At 38.4% G+C, this 21,251-nt stretch overlaps 2 protein-coding genes across 4 annotated transcripts in view; one reads left to right on the top strand and one right to left on the bottom strand.

Annotated features, from left to right (window-relative positions):
- cdhr1a (cadherin-related family member 1a) overlaps positions 1-21,251 on the bottom strand; it is a 271,515-nt gene that overhangs the window by 13,896 nt on the left and 236,368 nt on the right. For both annotated transcript variants that reach the window (XM_077496326.1, XM_077496324.1), the window contains exons 12-14: positions 18,334-18,443; positions 18,134-18,248; positions 16,350-16,515 (exon numbers count right to left, since the gene is read on the bottom strand). The gene's annotated coding sequence lies outside the window, so the exon portion shown is untranslated. The remainder of the gene's footprint in view (positions 1-16,349; positions 16,516-18,133; positions 18,249-18,333; positions 18,444-21,251) is intronic.
- Positions 6,222-13,464, top strand: chst3a (carbohydrate (chondroitin 6) sulfotransferase 3a). 2 transcript variants are annotated; one of them, XM_077496255.1, is made up of 4 exons: positions 6,222-6,556; positions 9,647-9,790; positions 9,856-10,377; positions 11,554-13,464. In XM_077496255.1, exons 2-4 carry the CDS (start codon positions 9,711-9,713, stop codon positions 12,233-12,235), a joined length of 1,284 nt encoding a protein of 427 aa, XP_077352381.1. In that variant the 5' UTR covers positions 6,222-6,556; positions 9,647-9,710; the 3' UTR covers positions 12,236-13,464. The 2 variants fall into 2 exon arrangements, with proteins under 2 accessions (XP_077352381.1, XP_077352382.1); XM_077496256.1 differs by having other exon boundaries at positions 6,222-6,550.

The raw sequence follows: 21,251 nt of genomic DNA on the forward strand, positions 1-21,251 counted from the left end.
GAAAGATTATTACCATGAATTATTAGAACAGAATAAAAGCAATACACAAGAAATATGGAAAACACTAAATCATGTAATTAAAAAAAGTTCTAAAAAAACAAATTTTCCACAATATTTTATAAAAGATAACGATGTGGTAATTGATGAAATTTCTGACATAGCTAATAATTTTAATGAGTATCTAGTTAACGTGGGCAGTAACTTGGCAAACAAAATCCCAGAGCCAAGAAACAAACGTGAAATAGATAAGAACATTGTAAATAATTCATCCACAATGTTTCTTAATGATGTTAATGATATAGAAGTATTAAATGTTGTGAAAACATTAAAAAATAAAAAGTCTACTGACTGTCTTAACATTGATATGACATTAGTTAAAAGTATTATGAAATATATTGTACAACCTTTTACATATATTTGTAATTTATCATTTAAAACTGGTATATTTCCATCAAAAATGAAGATAGCAGAAAGTCATTCCTGTTCATAAAAGTGGAGAAAGACACACGTTTAATAACTACAGACCAATATCATTGTTGCCACAGTTCTCAAAAATTCTAGAAAAATTATTTTCATATAGACTGGATAATTTTATTGAGAAACATAAGCTCTTAAGTGAAACCCAATATGGGTTTAGAGAAAAACGGACCACCTCAATGGCAGTCATGGAGCTTGTAGAAGCAATATCTACCGAAATAGATAATAAAAAATTTACTGTTGGGATTTTTATGGATTTAAAAAAAGCTTTTGATACTATAGATCATTCTATATTAATGAATAAATTAAATAAATATGGAATAAGAGGTTTAGCTTATAAGTGGATGAAAAGTTATTTGGAAAATAGATATCAGTATGTGCAGTTTAATAATGTACAATCAGAACACATGAAGATCACTCATGGAGTTCCCCAAGGGTCTGTGCTTGGCCCTAAATTATTTATACTGTACATAAATGATATTTGCTATGTCTCAAAAATATTGAAAAGTGTCTTATTTGCTGATGATACAACTTTCTATTGTTCAGGAGAAAACCTGAAGCAGCTTCTGACTACTGTGGAGTATGAATTGAATATAATAAAAAAATGGTTTGATGTAAATAAATTATCATTGAATTTAAATAAAACCAAGTTCATAGTTTTTGGCACTAGACAAATCACTCATCAAGTTAAAATTATGGTGAATTCAATTGAAATAGAAAGGGTGAATGAAAATAAATTCCTTGGAGTTATTATCGATGATAAATTATGTTGGAAGCCACACATAGAAACTGTTAAAAGGAAAATGTCAAAAATTATAGGGATACTCTATAAAAGTAAGGATGTTTTAAACATGAAATCATTATATATATTATATAGTTCATTATTATTACCATATTTGACCTATTGTGTAGAATTATGGGGAATGGCATATAAAACAAATACTAACACCGTTTTCAAATTGCAAAAGAAAGCTATAAGAATTATTAATGGATCAAAATATATAGAACCAACACATCCACTATTTATTAAATTAAATGCAATGAAATTTTATGACTTGGTGGATTTTAAAATAGTACAAATAATGTATAAAGTTTATAACAATTTACTCTGCCACAGTACTCAGAAGTTATTTGAAATTAGACACAGTCCTTATGATATAAGGGGTACAAGTGTGTACAAAAAACCCAAAATAAGAACAAATATTAAGCAAAGGTGTGTATCTGTAAAAGGTGTTGATCTGTGGAATCATCTGGAAATTGCTCTGAAAAATTGTGACTCAATGCTGGAGTTTAAAAAAATGTTTAAAAGTAAAGTTCAAAAAAATTATCTATGTCAGACCAGAATATGAAAAATGTACATGTATGTGTAAATGATCTAGATAGGTATTATGGTATATGTTTAGTAAATTTATGTATATATGTTTTTGGTAAATGTGAATATGTTAAGTGCACTTGTGTATATGTATGTATGTATATGTGTATATGTATATATATATATATATAACTTGGATTATATATATCATTTATTATTATTATTATTTTTTTATTTTTTATGTTTTTAATAATTAGTCAATTAAAATTGTATTAATAATGAAATAAGTTTAAATATATTGAGTAAAAGGGGTAGGACTAGATAAGTTTTTAACTTCTTCCTACTCCCTTTTGAACATGTAAGTTATGATTGATTGAATGATTATTTTATTGGGATTTTCTTCTCTTTTGATTGTTGTTGTTTTCTGTTTTATTTCTACTGTTCATCTGTTTATATGTTCAAATAAATGTACAAAGAAAGAAAGGAAGAGGACCTTAAAAACAATCACAATTGCAATATTGAGGTAAAATTGCAATTAGAAAATTTTCTAAAGATAGTTCAGCCCTAATGCAGTTAAATTAATGACCTTCCTAAAATATCCAACATAATTAATAATTAATAAGTCTTCAAATGGAACTCCTTAATATAACTTCTTAATTGACAAGTGAAATTAAAGTCTACTGCAATGGACAAAAGAGGGTTTTAAAAAAGCAGGCAGCCGCAGCATCTATTCTGTGCCAGAGGTGACTTGATGTTGTGCACCATCTGCTGTGCACTCCACAACCATCTGTTGCACTAAGAAAAAAAAGTCACTATTTGCTCCAATTAGTCGAATCATAAAACAGAGGATGATGCAGATGAAAGCAGCGAATGATCTGATGGGGTTACATAATCCAGTTGTAGTGTTGTGGCAGGAACAGTTACCTGCACAATGTAAATTCTAAAATGGGGGTCAATATTAATGACACAATGTTTAGAGTGTTGCCACACTATTATTTCAAATATGTTTTCCCCCACATGGGTTGTAATGCCCTTACATGTGGGAAAGGAGAGGCACACTCAGAGAGACATTAATGCAGAAGCTGCTGTCGGCCACACTAACATTCACAAGTCATCCAGGCCCTGAAATTGCAAAGCAGCCCCAGAGTATCACACTACCACCGCCATGTTTGACTTGGTATGATGTTCTTTTTTCTTTTTTTTCTTTTTTAAATGCTGTTAAACCATTTGAACAGATATGTGCCCCTCCCACTATAGGCACATGCATGTTCACAGATGCAACAAATACCAACACACACATATATATATATATATATATATATATATATATATATATATATATATATATGTATATGTATATTGTTGCAAAGAACATGTAGTTAAGTACTTTACATATAAGTACAGAGCTTAAAGATGCAAACAAACGAGAACAAAGTGAAAGGCAGCAACAGGCATGCTCAACAACTTTCCAGCAGGATCATCTGTCATTGAAGTGAACTGGAAACGATGGGCGACCTTGCGCATTGGATGTACATGTATGGCGAAGGCTACGGATTCAGGTTTAATTCTCATGGTGCTGGCAGATGGCAGGCCGAAAGATTAACCCACTGTGGTCTAATCCAGCCTCATCTTGTAATGCACAGCCTCTGTCTGTGTGGACGTCGGGCTTCAATGTAAATCGCAATGGGCGCCAACAAGGTGGATGCAACTGCTCAGTGTGAGTACATGTTTACTAGCATGTTTTGTTTTTGTATGACGAAAAGAAAATCTCAGCTTTAAATGATGCTCATGAAACAAAATCAATTCTTTTTTTTTCCTTTCTTTTTTTTTAAATAAGAAAAACAGTTCATCGCATGCTGACCAGAGTGCCTGCTGGGAAATTCTGCCATGTGCTTGAGCCTGTTGCTGCAAGTCATCATTTGATGTGGATTACTTGTCATCATCAATAAACACGGCCAAGTGTGCATTAAATTTGCTTCTGAAATATTTGTAGCATGCCTGCTCAAAGCCACATTTGGATATCAAAAGTCTGCACATATCTGTTCAAATGGTTTAACAGCATTTAAAAAAGAAAAAAAAGAAAAAAGAACATCATACCAAGTCAAACATGGCGGTGGTAGTGTGATACTCTGGGGCTGCTTTGCAATTTCAGGGCCTGGATGACTTGTGATGATTTGTATTCTGCTCTTTACCAGAAGACAGAATGTTCAGTTTGTGACCTCAACCTGAAGCGCACTTTGCATCTGCAGCAAGCCAACATATGAACCACTTTAAAAAACAAACAAAAAAACAAAACAAAACAAAAAAAACAACGTGTGGCCTAGGAAAAACACACTATGGTCACTGAAGCAGTTCACTTAACTAAAAACATGACTAAAAGAACAAAAAAAAAAAAAAAGCAATTAGTAACATTAAACATGATAATGTCCCAGAAGAGGAGGAAAGCAAACTATTTTCGAACCCGATCTTGTAAATCAGTCAATCAAAATGAAACATTTCTAGTGTTGAGAGTATTTCAAAACGACATGGTGGGATTACATGAGAAAACATGTTGAGGCGCGCGCGTCGTCACGCGTGTTCTTTGGCCTGCGGTCAAGTAGCGATGTCGACAGAGAATGAGTTTGGCTCTTGGTCGTCTACGTAAAAGTGTCGGGAAAACATGTCGAGCGCAGAGAACACATGCCAGGAACATTTCAGATTACTGAAATCCAAAGTGCACCAAATGTACACAGTGGCGGACCGTCCGTGTATTTGCTACCTGGGCCCCCAGTGGGGGATTTAATCCATTTTTTAATTCCATCACTATCACATTTTAATTATTCAAACCATCAATACTAGACAAACACAACACTGTGTCATATACTTCATGGGGAACAAATGAGAGTCAAAATCTATCTTATGATATGACAAAAAAAATAAATACACCATACTCAGCAAAAATGCTGATTTTTAATGTATTAATGTGTACATATTAATCAAAATTTGCTTGTCGAAGTTGATGACATCAAGGGCAAGTGAAGACGAAAAAAAAAAAGGCCCGTATTAGGTGGCAGCAAAGCATTACATTTGTCCAAATGAAGCTCCTTAACTCACTTTGACATAGTTACTTGGTGTTTCTGATGCCACAAAATGGCAGCAAAACACTACATTTATGGTGATGAAGCGCCTCAACTCACTTGAACATAGTTCCTTGGAGTGAATGAGTTAAGAAGTAAAGATGACACTAAAAGGTCAAAGTTTTTGCCTCACTTATGTGAGCACAGGATACACTGTCTGCCCGAGCACCTGTCGTCAAGACACCCAATTCAGCTTTGCCCATTTTGGATTATTATTGATAATCTCCAGTGTGGTTGGCCAAGGGCAGAGGTTCGCTTTTAGTCCTGGTCCACTCCAATAAAACTAGGTCACTCCTTTAATCTGTCCGCGCAGAGTGTACTGTGGGGTCACACAGCCCCCCTCCCTTCATTTAATAAACCACAGTAGACTACACACAGTCATCATAGCTCATAAACCCAAAAGATATGAAACACTGCAGCGAAGTCAGATACTCAAGTGATTAGGGCTAAATGTATTTTATGAATATGTATGAGGAAGGCCGCACTGCATATGTAGTCAACGAGGCGACAAATAAAAAGATTCAAACACAGATAACAAAAATATGGACTAGTTGATTAAAAACTTAATGAGCAAAATGTTCTTACAGAAACATTTTTATGCTGTTATGTGACATTAAAATTTAACAAAATGCTAATACATAAGAAAAATGCTATTTTTTTCTAATTCAAGTTTGACAAGAACAGCAAAATTTGCTGACTATACTTCAGACTCAAATTCTTGTACACTGCTGCACCCTAGTGGTTACAAATGGTTACAGCATTTTTTTGCGTTGACTGAATGGAATTAACTTGTATTTCACACACATACCTGGCAATTCCATGGCATGCTAATGTACTTTACAGAGGCAAATAACACATAAATGAAAAAACAGAAATAAATACAAAAAATATAAACAAGAAGAATGAAAATATGAAACAAAAAGGGCAAAAAAAGGGCAAGTAACGTGCCATTATCAAGGGGAAATTCCAAAATAAAAACAAATAGCTAAAAATGGAAATAAATATTATCTTTAATCGACAACCTGAGTGGCCTGCAAATGTCATATGGAACTAAAAGCTCTTGAATATATTTTTGGATACGTGGCCATTTGATTTACTGGAAGCCAGTGTAAAGGTATTACAAGTACATATATTTTTAATAGAAAAAAAAAAGTAGAGTGGGCTATGTGGTCGGCTGTATTGTACAGTATATTTTGTTAAACCCAACCTGTTAAGTGTGTGTGTGCGTGGAAAGTTTTGGGGCGTGTCACGTGACTTTGGCCAACGGCACATCTCGCGCGTAGCCTTGTGACGTCACCCAAACGCACGATGGCTCGTGTCGCGTGCTGGTGTGGGCGCGCGCTCCACTTATTGCACAGAATGAGACAAAAGTGACAGAAGAAAAAAGTTCGAATCGATGGAATTTCTTTCTTTTTGACTCGGGAACTTTTGGTATAACGTTTCATATGTCATAGTCAGAATTGGATTTATTTTATTTTTATTAGAATTATTATTTTTTTTAAACTAAATTATTTTCTCCGGATCCGTGGATATTTCTGAGTCTGCTGTTGGACACAATTGAGGCAGTGTGCGTCTTTGCCGGGGACAATGCAGAAAGATGTTGCGTGGATGAAGGTTCTTCCTCGACCACGGACAGATAGAACAAGTAAAGGTCGGACAATATGAATCGTAAACATAACCGGAATACGTACATGCTGTTTTAATGCCGATTGAACGGACCCTTTGAAAACGTATGAAAATACCATAACGTCGGACCGTATAGTAGAGTCGTAAAATGTAACGAGGATGTGAGGTAGTGCATTCCCATCAGAACGACGTTTCTTTATCTCGTTGACAGGTCAATGTAACTCATTTTTTTTTAACCCATGTGTTCTACTAGCACAAAAGCATTCGTTCTACACTTTATAATAGCATACAGCAATATTCATGAGTGTGCATTCACTACATAAATGTGTGAAACGCTTTATTCAGTATCCCCCCTCCCCCATATGCTTGAATGAAATGGGTACCAGTGCCACACTCATGCTCTCGCACCATGTTGTCACCATCATTTGCATGTATATTTAAAGGGGAAGCCACAACACTCCGAAGACCTTTACTATAATATGCTACATGCACCCCCAACAATATAAACACGGCATTCTGATTGATTTGGCATTTGTGGGATATTAATTAAAATAAAAAAAAATCCACCCGTTTTTATCTATTCCATTTTTTTTTATTTTTTTTTATAAATCGGTGCAATGCCTAAGTGCAGCTCTGCCTGGTCAATGGGTTGTGGAATAAAAAACTCCCACTAACAATGGCCAGTAGATGTCAGCATTGTATTTTTTTTTGTGTAGAATTGAATGAAACATGCAATGAAACATGAAGGAATCTGATGACATCTGATGAAATAGAACGTTTTCAAGGATGTCACTAAACAAAAAATATTAGTGTCACTGTTGTGGAGAAAACGTATCTTTTCACAAAAAGCTTTTCTCCTTTTCAGTTTTCGCTCAGTGTCACTCAAATGACCTATTTTCAAATGGTGATTACTAAATAACAGAATATGGTAGAAACATACTTTTTTTTCTAATGGAAGAACGGATTGCGATCTTTCATGTGGTACGCACCTTGCATATGTAGTAAAATCACACAATATTCTGTTTGCCTTGAAAGATGAGTTAAAATGCTCAAAATCGGCTGGCACTGCATTTTTTTTTTTTTTTTTATGTGTGGCAGTAAAAGAGTTAATACAACACTTTGAAACAGGCACAACTGTCACAAAGAGCTTTACAGAACATATAACATAAAACATTTAAAAATCATACAATCAAAACAAACCATAAAAAAATCTTTCATATTGCTGTTTGGAGCGGTTATAGATGTGCTTTCAACACTTACACACATCTGCTACAAGCAGAATTGGAAAAGAAAAGAGAGTGAAGTGGACTGTGTAGCAAGCACACAAGTCCGCTGAGCTATTTACCCAACAGATTAAGCACCAGGCCCAAAATCCAGCAATGTGCAATCTGATTGGAGTAAAGTTTCACTGGGAATATTTGGGGAGAGTCACGCCAATGTTAGTCAAATGAATAGACGGTACATTTGATTTCAGAAAGTAGTTGTAATTTCGGTCTGACGATAACATGCCAGCGATTAGATGCGAATGAACGCAAATGTGAATTTGAAGGTTAACAGGAACAAATTTAACAGTTAAATTCCCTTTTAACTTATTTGCTCACAATAACGTATAAATACGTTTTTTATGTTCTAAGTGTCCCAAAGACGTATTTATACGTTTTTTTTAATGCTAGAGAATACAGAAGGCTTTGATGCAGCCTCTCAACTCCAAAGAACGGTTGCAAAAATGGTAGTTATTACACAAACGGCCAGCAGGTGGCAGCAGAGCAAAGGAGATCAACCAGGGCCATCTAGAAAAAACAGCTCAATTACTTACAATTTTAAATAGATTTGTGAAAACTGATGAAACCTAGCTCTCTTCTAATGCTAATTGCTGCAAAACGGAAACAGGTAGAAACATACTTTGCGAGCGTATGGGAATATTTGGCCAAACAATGAGCATCAAACTGCTATGCCGGCCACCAATAAAGCCGAGTTATGCATTGTAACATTAATGCTGCATTCAATGGGAGTTTGGACACTTGGAATGGAGAAAACAGGTTAGCTTAGCGCTAGCTAGCTAGAACGATGCTAGTACAATACAACTGGATGGATTTAAGGTAGGATCAAAAATACAAACAGACAAACAAAAAAAACCCACCCCGGATTCTGCTCTTGACTCCAGGTATGGCAGGATGCTGGAGGTAAAAGTAAGTTATTTCAAACTAAAAAGGAAAACCTTTCTGTGCACTAAATATGAGTATATAAGGGCACTCAACTAACCAATAATCAAATCAAAATCGCAGGATTTTTAAGAGATTCAAAACCAGCTTTGAGTCCTCTTTCAGCACACATGTGAGTGCCAATTAATCAGTGCTTGCAGCTTCAATTAATTTGAATGAATTTCTTGTTTATCAAGTGACAGTTGATTTACAGTAACATCCCAGGAAAAAAACAAAAAACAAAAAAAACTGCCAAGCTTCCAGTGGGAATTCAGCTCTCAGTATTTCCACTTGCGAAGGCAGCCATTAATGTAATTTGTAGCGAGATGATAAACAGACTGATGTGTGTTTCTGCTTGAGCAAATAGTCCGATTTGCCAAACGCTTCAGCAACTCCTGAATATGTAAAAGTGTGCACGCTCAAGTGCCTCGGTCTTTGACGCTCGCAACGTATTAAAACTGAGATAATTGGGCGAGATTTACTTACAGGGCACACAACCGCCCAACAACGGCCTGAAAATTGTGCATAATTATATACTTGAAATGTGAAAATTAATCATTCTCTTGACGGCACCAAATCGCACGATGGGACGTGGGAATATAGTCTTTATCAGAACCTCAAAAAGAAAAAGTTCAATTAGGAAAACAATACAACTTAAAATTGCTGATGTAAAGAATACTAACTCACATTTTACCAATATCATCATGCAGCGGAGCCACTTTTAATTAATTCATATGTGCACATCCAAATATGGGGATAAGTATTTGGGGATAAGTGTGTTGAAATCACAACCAACTGTTTATGGTGCAATGGAGATGTGTTCCACTATGGGCCAAATGGGAATAAGCGCTATACAAGATGGATGGAAGCTAATAATAAATGTTTATCATACTTTCTTTGTTGTTTTGGCACAGAATGAACCCGTAACCAGTGTATGAGAAGCCCCACATTGACTCTCTAGAATTAGAGTTGGCAAAAATGAAGATCAAATATGCCGTTGTCTTCATCTTTATCGTGGCGTTGGTCATCATTGAAAAGGAAAGCAATATCATATCAAGGTAAGAGTTACGTGCAATTTTCCGCCTCTTAAGATTTGATTGCTAATTGTTTGGTTTCTCGTCAGGGTGTCTGATAAAATGATGCACAGGCAAACTTCACAGCAGACTACACAATCGTCACTGGATTACAGCAACGTAACGCAAAGCAACCCGATCGTGCTCAACACGCTGCTCTCCAAAGTCAATTCTACAGAAGAGCGTTACGCTGCTCAAAGCAAGGAGCAGGAAGAGGAAGAACTTCAAAATGGGGGTCGGAAGAACATCTTGCTCATGGCCGCCACGAGAACAGGTTCTTCATTCTTGGGTGAAATGTTCAACCAGCACGGCGAGAACATGTTCTACCTCTTCGAGCCTCTGTGGCACGTAGCACAAATGGCCAATGAGACGTACGACAGCACTTTGTTGCAGCAGGGAATTTATCGGGATGTACTCCGGGGTCTCTTTCTGTGCGACTTCACCCCTCTGGAGAAGTTCCTATCTCCGCCGCCCCGGGACCACGTGGCCTCGTGGCTGTTCCGCAGATATTCCAGTGTGGCGCTGTGTGAAGAGCGTGTCTGTTCCCCCGTCATCAAGGAGGATTTTGAGAGGTATTGTTGATTATGGAAGACTGCCAGAAGCGTCATTTTGCACGCTAGCAACGACGCAATCACCTAAAACAGTTTTTACTCGCTGTTTGAAGGAGCTAATAAAGCCTCTCTCTTGCTCTTCTAAGGCAGAAAGTTGTAGTTTAGCTGGTGGAGATTTATTGATTTCGACTGATTTCGAGTGTACACTTTGAAAACGGCTCCGCTATGGTTCCGTTACCCTTCGCATGCGCAACTGCGAATTCAGTGTACGCGTTACATGACTCAAACGCTAAACCGGAAGCAATAATTTATTTCCCGGTCGGACTCGTAACGACAGACACATGGTCGTTCCATGTGTACATTTTACGGGCCTCACACGCTTCATCGTACCCTCCTAGTAGTTTTAAACATAATTTCAAAGTCAAATAAAACTCTCAATAGAGGAGACATTGAAATCATTGATTTTTTTTCTACTTTCATGTAAATTGGGGTTAGAAAAAAAAAAGTTTAATCCAAACAGCTGTCAGAACATATTTAGAACATATTTAAAATGTATATAAAACCCTAAAAGAAAAACAAAAAAACAGGTTTTAATTGAAATAGTGCCTCCCAGACTACAGGAGGCAGTAAAGGGTGCCAACGGTGTATGAACAGCGCTTAACACCGCTATAGAAGTTGAAAATGTTTTCTCCTCAATAAACTATCGACAAAAACAGTTTGGGATGAGTTAGCAACGTAAATAAAACAGAATTGGGAAGTACAAAACACTGTTTATAACAGCGTTTGCTCGTCCGCGACGACTTCGCTTAGTTTAAAAATTCTCGTAGGTGCGCGTGTGGGCAATGTGGACTTGTCATGGAGGGACGGAGATGCTGAAATTGCGTCATTTCACAGACAAGCATAAACCAAGCTTGAGCCCACATAATGTTGAACTGTATAGAATGTGCCCTACAGACATTCTTGACGATCTTTTAGCTTTATGAGATTGTCAACACATTAAAGTCACATTAACAATCTAATATCGTCATATCGCCCACGACTACTGTCAATCTACTGTCAATCTCAATGTAGGAAAGATCTGTTTTCCTACTTATAGGTTAGTGATTTTAATCTGAATGACATGGAAAGAGCAATCTTTTGCAGCATTCTGGAAAAGAGCTCTTCAAATATTGTCTAAAATTTGTGATCTTGTTTTAGGTTCCACTGTACAAATCGGAAGTGCGGTCCGCTCAACTTGACCCTCGCTTCGCAGTCGTGCCTTTCAAAAAAATATCAACTCATGAAGACGGTCCGCGTATATCATTGGGAAACGCTGCGGCCTCTGGTGGAGGACCCTCGCCTGAACATCAAAATAATCCAGCTCGTCCGAGATCCCCGTGCCACATTTGCGTCACGCATGGCGGCCTTCTCACCCTCCCAGACGTGGAAGTCCTTGAAGTTGAATGACGAGGAGGCGAGGAGCGTCCAGGGGAACTGTGAGCACATCAGGTGGCTCGCCGAACTGGGCCTGAGTCAACCTCACTGGCTGAAGAGACGCTACATGTTGGTGCGCTACGAGGACGTCGCTCGCAACCCAATGCAGAAAGCCGAGGACATGTACAAGTTCACGGGGATCCCGTTCAGCCCTCAAGCCCGCGAGTGGATCCTGAGGAACACCCAAACCACGCGGGGCGCCGCCGCCGACGACGTCTACTCCACACAAAAGAATTCGACGGAGCAGGCGGAGAAATGGAGATATAGTATTCCTTTCCCGCTGGCTCAAGCGGTGCAGCAATTGTGCGGACCCAACATGAGGTTTTTTGGTTACAAGTTTGTGGACGATGCAAAGATGCTCGCCAATAAGTCCGTCAGCTTGTGTGAGGACACGACCTTTCGTTAAAAAAAAATTTCACTCTCTCTTCCAAATTTTTTTGTAATCTACTTGACATGCTACAGCTAATCCATCAGCCTCGGTAAATCTACAGTTAGCTTAATAGCATAACTGCCCAAGTCATTTTTAACTCAATAACAAACACCAATATAATGTTCTTGGTTAAAAATCATATTCTACTTTATGATGAAGAAATTGTCATTCATCCACATCATGGTAATCCACAGAGGTTCAATCGAGGCAGCTGTTTTTGTTTTTTTAACTTGTTTTCCAAAAATGACTTAGGCAATTATGCTATTAGACTAACACTATATTTAGATATAGAAATATATTTATAAAGTCTGGCGAAAACGCTAAAATTGTATATATTTTTCTGGAGTTTTTGGGTGGTCAGCGGAGGTCAACTAGAATTGATCCGCCCCTGTAATGAGCACATTCAAAACAAAAACGAGCAGTCTGTGCTAAATTGACCTCGACACTGAGCATGAATAGAAATGTTACTGTTTTAGTGTTTGGTGAGAGATGAGATTGATATTTTTTTTCCTTCTCTTCTGCTGCCTTGTCATGTCGTGCAGGAAGTAAGTTGACATGTGCTGCTAAACATGGACGACAGACGCCAAATAGCCCCAGGCTGTATTTTGGACACCCGTGCCTTACTGTTATCCTTGCTACTTGTGGGCGCTTGGTACTGAACAGTGAGCATTACAGCGAAATGCGAAAAAATGTGAGGAATTGATCAATTCAGCATTTCTCTTGGCAGTTGGCACAGATGATGAGTTTCCCATTTATAAATGGTGTTGGCTTCTCGTGGCATCAAAAGTGAACCGTAAATATGCAGGACGATTTCACAGACCAAAATGTATTTGCTCACATTTGCTCTGTACAACAGGTTCTGTGAAACACTAAATAGCTTCATGACAAAGAGAAGTATTTATGAAGCTAGTGCATGAACAAAAAGTGTATTTTTTGTGATTGTATGGATTATATCTAGACGTTCAGGGATGTGTTTTGTGTGTCCATGTGGAAAACTTATTATGATGCTGTGATAGATGTGGCCAAGAAAGCAAAATGTGCTTTAACTCTGTTGTTTTTGACTCAGGTAAAATGAGAGCTGAACTCAACCAAATGGGAAATTTTCATGTGATATTTGTGCTACAGAATATGAATATTTTCAAAGTATTGCTTTATAATTTTAAAGGGATGGAATTATGTGGAGATAGTTGGAGTCATTTTAGTGTTTCTACCTCCTACAAAGTATCTTTTTTTTTTTTTTAATGTTTTTTTTTTTTTTTACTTTTGTAGCATTCCTACGAATAAACTGCTGTCTGTCCACAATACTATGCGGATACCATCCATCCATCCATCCATCCATTTTCTTAACCAATTGCTCCTCACAAGGGTCGCAGGGGTGCTGGAGCCTATCCCAGCTGGCTTCGGGCACTAGGTACTAGGTACACCCTGAACTGGTTGCCAGCCAATCGCAGGGCACATAGAAATGAACAACCATCCACACACACAAGCACGCCTAGGGACAATTCACAGCGCCCAATTAACCTGCCAAGCATGTCTTTGGAATGTGGGAGGAGACCCACACAGGCACAGGGAGAACATGCAAACTCCACCCAGGAAGGCCGGAGCCTGGACTCGATCGTGCGTCCTCAGCACTGAGAGGCTGACGTGCTAACCACTCAACCACCGTGCCGCCACTATGTGGATACAAATTTTGTAATTGCTTTAAGACCTGGAAAGTTTTAAGACCTTGCAAAGTGAATTAGTAGATTGGTGTCTAAATATACTATCGATGTTTGAAGATAACTGCTAAAAACATGTAAGGAACTACCTATGTAATATTCTGCTGCAGAATATATAACATTTTTTCATCATTTTAGTTTGTCAGAATATTTTATTTGTGGCCAAAACAGGGCCTCTACCCCACTATATACAAACTTTTAGTGCCTCAAACATGTAGCTACGACATTTATTTTCACTTTAAAGCTAATCAGTCTAATAATTAGCTTTTTGCCTTTAATGAGCTGCACATTTCTGGATGGCTTTTGGAGACGATTTGAGCGTACAAACGTGGCCTTCGTCTTTAAGTGAAACCCAGGTGCTGTAGCATTAACTGTCCCTTTTGACGTATGTGAATGAAGGTATCCACTGTGACTCAACATCAATGGCTGCATTGTGTTCACTCTGACTGCTGAAATCGCCCCCTTTTCTTTTGCTAGTGAAAAGGCATATGCATCGGACGCTCCTATATGCGAGAGCCAATACTCTCCGTGATTTAAATGAAAACGAAAGCGTTGCAGCTGGTAACGGGGTCAACGTGGAAGCATTTAAAGACAAAACGGGCACAGTGGAAGTCACAAGGGAGACTGAAACAAGTCGTACAGTTGACTCATTTCGACGCCTGAATCACTCTGTTTGGCTATTACGTTTTAAGTATAAGCACTCTTGTTGTTCAAAAGGTCAAGTGTGACTCAAAGGCTTGACTAACCCACTCTCAAGTGTGACTTTTATTTTATTACATTGGCAAAATATGTGCATGAAAACTACTTCACCGAATGCATATGCAGCTTTGCCATGGATCCGCAAAAGGCAGTGGGGCGGATCGCCAGAGGAAGACAGGGAGCTCATTCAAGTCTGCATACTTTCTGCCTGTTTTAATTCCCCAGTGGAGTGAAAGCACTTTCGAACCCACAGCTGTTGATCAAGATGCCCCCTTATCCCACCCCGCTGGGATAATCCCTCTAATGTTGAAGAATCACCCAGCCAAGCAGCAGATGTGTCCACCGTGTCGAAGAGGGGAAGCAAGTCTTGATTTGAATGTAATGTGCAATGATTTATAAAAAATAAAAAATGTCAATAAGTGTATGAATGTCATGCTTGCTTTGAATTGAAGAACACGGTTGTTAGTGTTGTACTACTAATTTTAGGGTTATGGGAATTACTGTATGTATAAAAGTCTCACAAATATGCTGCTTCTTGTTAAATGTTCTACAGCAAACATTTTCAGTGAAACTGTAGAAATTACCAAACAACAATAATTAAATATGTTATTGTGAAAGTAAATGATGTAGACATAATATGATGTTTCTATCATTTATATGTGATCTGTGCCTGTCTTTAAAATTTTGTTGTCCTGTATGTGCATACAATATTGGAACGTTTTGTGGAAGGATAAAAAAAAAAAAAAAAACTACTACAATTTTTACAAAAAAAGTAAATGAAATACTTGAAATAGACTTTCAATTTAAATTCACAATACAGCAATGTACCAAACATGTAAAATTGTTTAATTTCTTCAGGGTTTACAAACCCGAAATCTTTAGTTTGATTTTCATCATAGCATATTTTTTGTTTGTATTGCATATTTTACGTCCTTCATAATGAAATTGTGGTAGCAGTTTGACTATTTTGATTTGTTATTTTCCCCAAATAACAGGCGGATTGAGATTACTGTTTGTTTTGGCCCTGCCTACTCAGAAGGAGACACTTAAAACGAAAACACCTTTACTGCACCAACAGATACACACAGTGTTCTTTTTATGCACTCGCACGTTCAATGAGCGCGCTTGTGCAATTGACGGGAAAGGAGAGCGGCAAAGGAAACCGGATGCAGTGGCATCCAACCCGCATATAGGCCTCATCTGAGTCCCACCTATATTCCGTTTCCCCTAAACACCACACAAATATTCTCAAGTCATTTTAAGACCCTGTTACGTGAAGCAGGGATTCAATTCTAAATTTTTGAAGATAATTCAGTTGTTATTCAACCAGTTTTATTACAAGGTCCATTTCTACTACTACATTATGCAGTTAGCTAGCAAGCCAGCTTTACCTCAAACTGTACCCATCCATCCATCCATCCATCCATCCATCCATCCAGTCTACATAACCATCACATCAACTTGAGTTTACTTGTAGAGGCCACAATCCATTTTAGGCCTACGCTGAAATTTTGTACTAAAGCTGAGTACTCCCTCACTTTTTGTGAGTAGCATATACAGTATTTTCGGTGTCACACGGGAACACGGGGACTGTACAACGCATGTTTAGTTCTCCACCTCTGGTAAACACACACACACACCCACACACACACACACACACACTGTAGCCCTACCTTTCTTTGAGCGTATGCTCCATCATCTTGGCCAGCCCGACTTGCAAGGTAAATAAATGCTGAGGTTGAGCAGGAACACCGAGTGGCCTCACATGCTTCCTCAGCTGCTCCGGCTGACACAGGCCTTGTGTTTGGCTCCACTGTACTCGCCTTTGCATGAATAATTCTGGAATACAAAAAAAGAAAAAAATGTTACAACAGAAATTATTAGGTTGAAAAGAAAGAAATAGGTTAATACTATAATTCAGATGTTTTTTTTTCGTGTGCTAGCTTGCGTCACACAAACACCTAAACAGGAGATATTGAGTGCACCGTTAACAATTAGACTTGCTGTATAAAAGAAAATGAGTTTTGTTTGTTTGTTGACTTTCTCAGTTGGAACTCAGGAGAGAGTTAACATAATCACTTGGCGCTCTAAATTTCTGCGTGTTTGTGTTGCTTGTGATTGCTTTTGTTTTCATTTGAAATTCCAAGTACCACTATTGTCTTTTTTTGTGACATTAAACTACAGTTTTCATTGGGTTTCAGGTCCGATTTTGTTTTTCATATTAATCGAATTAACACCTATTGTTGGGCTGAAATTTATTCTCCCTTTGAGGAAACATTTCCCCTAACATAGGTTCAAAACTTTAATGTCTTTTAATGTTTGTTTGTTTCTCAACCAGTGAAGCTATAAAATATGTTTTTAGGGGAAAATATAACAATAGTCATAAAAAGCAGAGTCTATGTAGACATCCATCCATTCATTTTCTGAACCGCTTATTCCTCACAAGGGTCGCGGGGGTTGCTGGAGCCTATCTCAGCTGGCTATGGGCAGTAGGCGGCATACACCCTGAACTGGTCGCAGGCCAATCACACACGAACTCTATGTATACAGTTCTGTGATAAAGTGACTGACTATAATGAATGCTGACTTACTCGTGCTTGTTGGTCCTGCAGAGGGAAGCAGAGCCCACCGAATGACGATAAATGCTATTTTTCAGTTTCCCTCTCATACTGATTTGCCTTCACTTTGTCAACACAGCCTCCAATGGGGTCATAAACAAAATTGGATTTATTATTATTTTATTTTTTTCGCTTAAAGGGGAGAGGGGCAAAAGAGTGTTATTCAGGGGTGTGAAACGTGAATGACTAAGAAATACACTACTCTAGATCGGGCATAGGAAATTTTAGAACAATTACTCAGTCTGGAAATATGACATAATTGGCAGAAACGTTATTGTTTGGAAAAGATGTATGGGGCCCTCAGCACGGGTGTTGTCTTGTTTCTTGGGCCTGCTCTGGTTGATTAGTTTAGCCATGTTACCCAAGTCAAATGTTTCACATCAATGTGTTTTCAGTGCATTAATGTCATTGTCTGTACATGATGTTTTGTATGCTGCCACGTGTTTGCATGTGTGAGGACCGCAACGTGACGTCTTTGGGTGACTGCTCATATGTGCAGGCTTAATTAACAACATGACGCGTTTCTGCTTCCTCCCCGTTGTGTTGCGCTTCCTCTAGAGCTCAATGGGACGGAAGTGGCAAAGATGTCCAAATCAAAGCGAGAGCAGGCCAGCAGCACTAATCCGCAAATAATGACAGCCAGGCCAGGTTCAACGCTGCACGGGTCGCATATAGGCAATTTAGTCAACATGCATGTTTTGGAATATGGGAAGAAGCTGGAGTAGCCTACTTTGGGAAAACGCACGCAAGTCTGAACTCTAAATCCTGAAGCAGACTTGCAAACCCCTAGCTTAGCATATGCACAGATCAGTGTGTGTGTGTGTGTGTTCAGGACCTACCAGTGCTTCATGCTAATCACATCCGCTTCAGAGTGCAACTTTGCTGCAAAAAGTAGCTCCCACTTTAGCCTGTTCACTGACCACCAGGGAGGTCATCACACCTCCTGGGCCGAGCCTGACAGTCACACAGACACAGGCATAAGCATTGTTAGCTGTCAGGTGGGCAGCAGTTGCCCCAGGGTAAATTCTTCCACACTCACCTGTATCATTTGTGTCCTCACTACTTCCTGTGTTGATTCAATACAATGGAGGGGGCTGGACATAACAACACCTGCCACATTCTCATTCTGTTATTGTGACAGAGTGGAGACTGGAGAGTAGCAATAAAAGACAAAGACACCATAAATAAACTAAGTAGAGTGACGCCTTAAGGTGCGAGTCTTACCGATTCACACTATTTATATTCAATCTCGCCTATTCTCTGTTTTTGGGGCTTTGTGAAATGCCCAAAAATGGTGCCTAAACTGTGTCCAGTAGTCCTAAGAATCCACAAGATGGCGCCAAAGCGTGGTATAATAACGCTAAAATGACCTATGTTGACGTGACTCATTGCGACTGGTCATTTTTACAGGATGCATCACTTAATGATGCTTTGCACTAAGAACCTTAAAAAAAAATAAAATAAAATAAAATAAAAAATAATAATAATAAACTCCTGTATATAAAAGAACCACATGGTTTAACTGCTCAGTCCGCTAGCTTAATGCTATAGCGCTACATATACTGTATGTTGTGGTTCTGTGAACACAAAGCAAGCAACATGTCAACAGACAATAGAACTCACAATAAATTCTACATCCTCTCCAAAACTATTAGTTATGATGTCTCCATCTGTCTTCCCCAAGTGGCCAAGTGCTATTTTTCACCATTAAAATACACAATAGATTTTTTGGGGGTAGGAGACTGGAACAGATTTATGGCTTTTCCATTCATTTCAATGAGATGATTTGAGACGTGTGATTTAATTGATTTTTTCTTTCAATATATACTTTATCGACGCAAACACATAGAAGGTTCCAGTGCTCGTCATCTAATCTCCACAGCCGTCTTCCCGGGGCCCCCTCTGTCAGTCAGGCCACAAATACGACCTTCTCAAGTTGCTACAGCTGGCAATTTCTCCCATTATGAATCTTGCTTTGCATAATTCAAACGTCTGCTCATTCTTTTTAAGACTTTCCCCTTCAGAGAGAACCTGAGAGGTAACTCCCAAGCCTGCCCCAAACAAAACCGCGAGGCTCGAAAAATAATAAAGTTGCATTTTTAATTAGACTACAGCGGTTGCTTCATATTAGATGAGGAGTTGATCATAGGTCATCGGGGGGATCAGGTCCAGAGAGCAAATATGACAAAGCTACAGAGCAGAGATCCCATGAGCCCGCCAAAGCTTTTGTTCACATTGCGTTATAATGCTGAGGCATGACAAGGTTTGTTATTGGAGACGTTTGCTTGGTTCACTGTAAGACTTGGTCACATGACAGGGTGGCCGTCGGGGGATGATGGAAAAAAATAAAAAATAAAAATAAATAAATAAAAGTAAGATTGCCTATTGGCAGAATATTCAAATGATTATCTTGTTATTCTTTTTTATGGTATGATATTTCAATTTTAGGCTATGATAATATCACAATGATTTCCAGCTTTAATCAAAATCGTCAACCCCAATTATGAATTTGAAAAACAAACTGTTGAACATTGATGAACGATTTAAAATGTTTTCGTTTTGTTTGTACAAGGCAAAGGTTGTACATGTTCCCAAAAAAAGCAAAAACACTATGTTAATTTTTCCATATCATTTTGCGCTAAGCAGTAGTAACGACCCCGTGTTCATTAAGCAGCAACCCAAAGAGCTGACAGCTGTCTGCACGTTAGTCACACGCATACAGTTCTGTGTTGTGCTATTTTGACAGATGCTTCACAGAGGTTTGTGTATGTCGCTGTGTGTGTGTGTGTGACAAGTCCTCTCTTCCTCCTGGGGATCAATGTCTGTCCTGTTCTATCTGATGTTTATCTTCGGGTGATCAATCACATTGCCGACAGCTTGCAGGTTAGAGTTACCGACGCAAACTCAGAGTAAGGATTAAAGGACGGCTAAGTAGAGGTTTGATTGCAATGACTTAGAGATTTTTATATACTCCATTTACTTAAATAGAGGCCTCTATTTGTCTCCCAAATAATTGTAGTCCACAAATAGATCATACGTCCCATTTTTCCTCTACACTTTCATAATGCAAGTTCATGTCTTGGAAAGTCTTTTGAAGAACAAACACCTTCAATTTGGGCTATCTGCAGGTTGAAAGAGGCTAAACTGAAGACGTTTTAAAACAACTTTGAATGTGACCAATAATATGCTTTGTCCCACTTAAAATAAATAAATGATGACGACTCTGCTTGCAGTAAATGGAGTTAAGTCAGGATATTCAGCTCTTAACACAAGTGTCAGTAATCCTCCTCGGCCTCTTCAAGTGTTTGGCCTGAGGAAAATTGCTCTTCCTCTACCACATATTGAAACAGTGTCATCTCTCAATCGTTGACACAGCAAATAAACACGGGCCCCGGCAACTTTATCTCTCACTTCCTTCTACATTGTTTCCTTGACGTGTTTCAGAAGGAACCTGGGCAGAGGAGAGAAAAGGGCAGATGTAGTTCTGAGCCAACAAGCCCAAGGGGGTGTTGCAGGCGGGGACCGAAGGTTAAGTGCATGTACTAATACTCACAAAAAGCAACTTAACACCTTAGGATATGATGATATTCCATACACTTCCTCTCGGGCACTCCATTTTGACTTCCCTTGAAAGGGCCAAAGTTAAGTTTCTTGAAATGTGTTGTTCAATGTATCTATATATGAATTCTAATTAGAAGTCAATAATCATGATCATTATAAAATGAAACTGCAGCCGTCGCTCTGTAGGCGTAAAAAGCAGGACTGAAAAGGTTTGACGCTGAATAGGCTTCAGTAAAAACTAAGCTCCTGTATTGCCAACCTCCCCAGAAAAGAAAGTAGCTATTGGTTGTCCTAAAAGTCACTAAATGACATTAATGCCTAATTTGCATAACTGACAATTTGCATGTAATTGTAATGGACGCTGTAGAAGAGAGGAATGACATCATGGGAGAGGCA

Source organism: Festucalex cinctus, chromosome 14 (assembly GCF_051991245.1).
Source record: "Festucalex cinctus isolate MCC-2025b chromosome 14, RoL_Fcin_1.0, whole genome shotgun sequence".
NCBI lineage: Eukaryota > Metazoa > Chordata > Actinopteri > Syngnathiformes > Syngnathidae > Festucalex > Festucalex cinctus.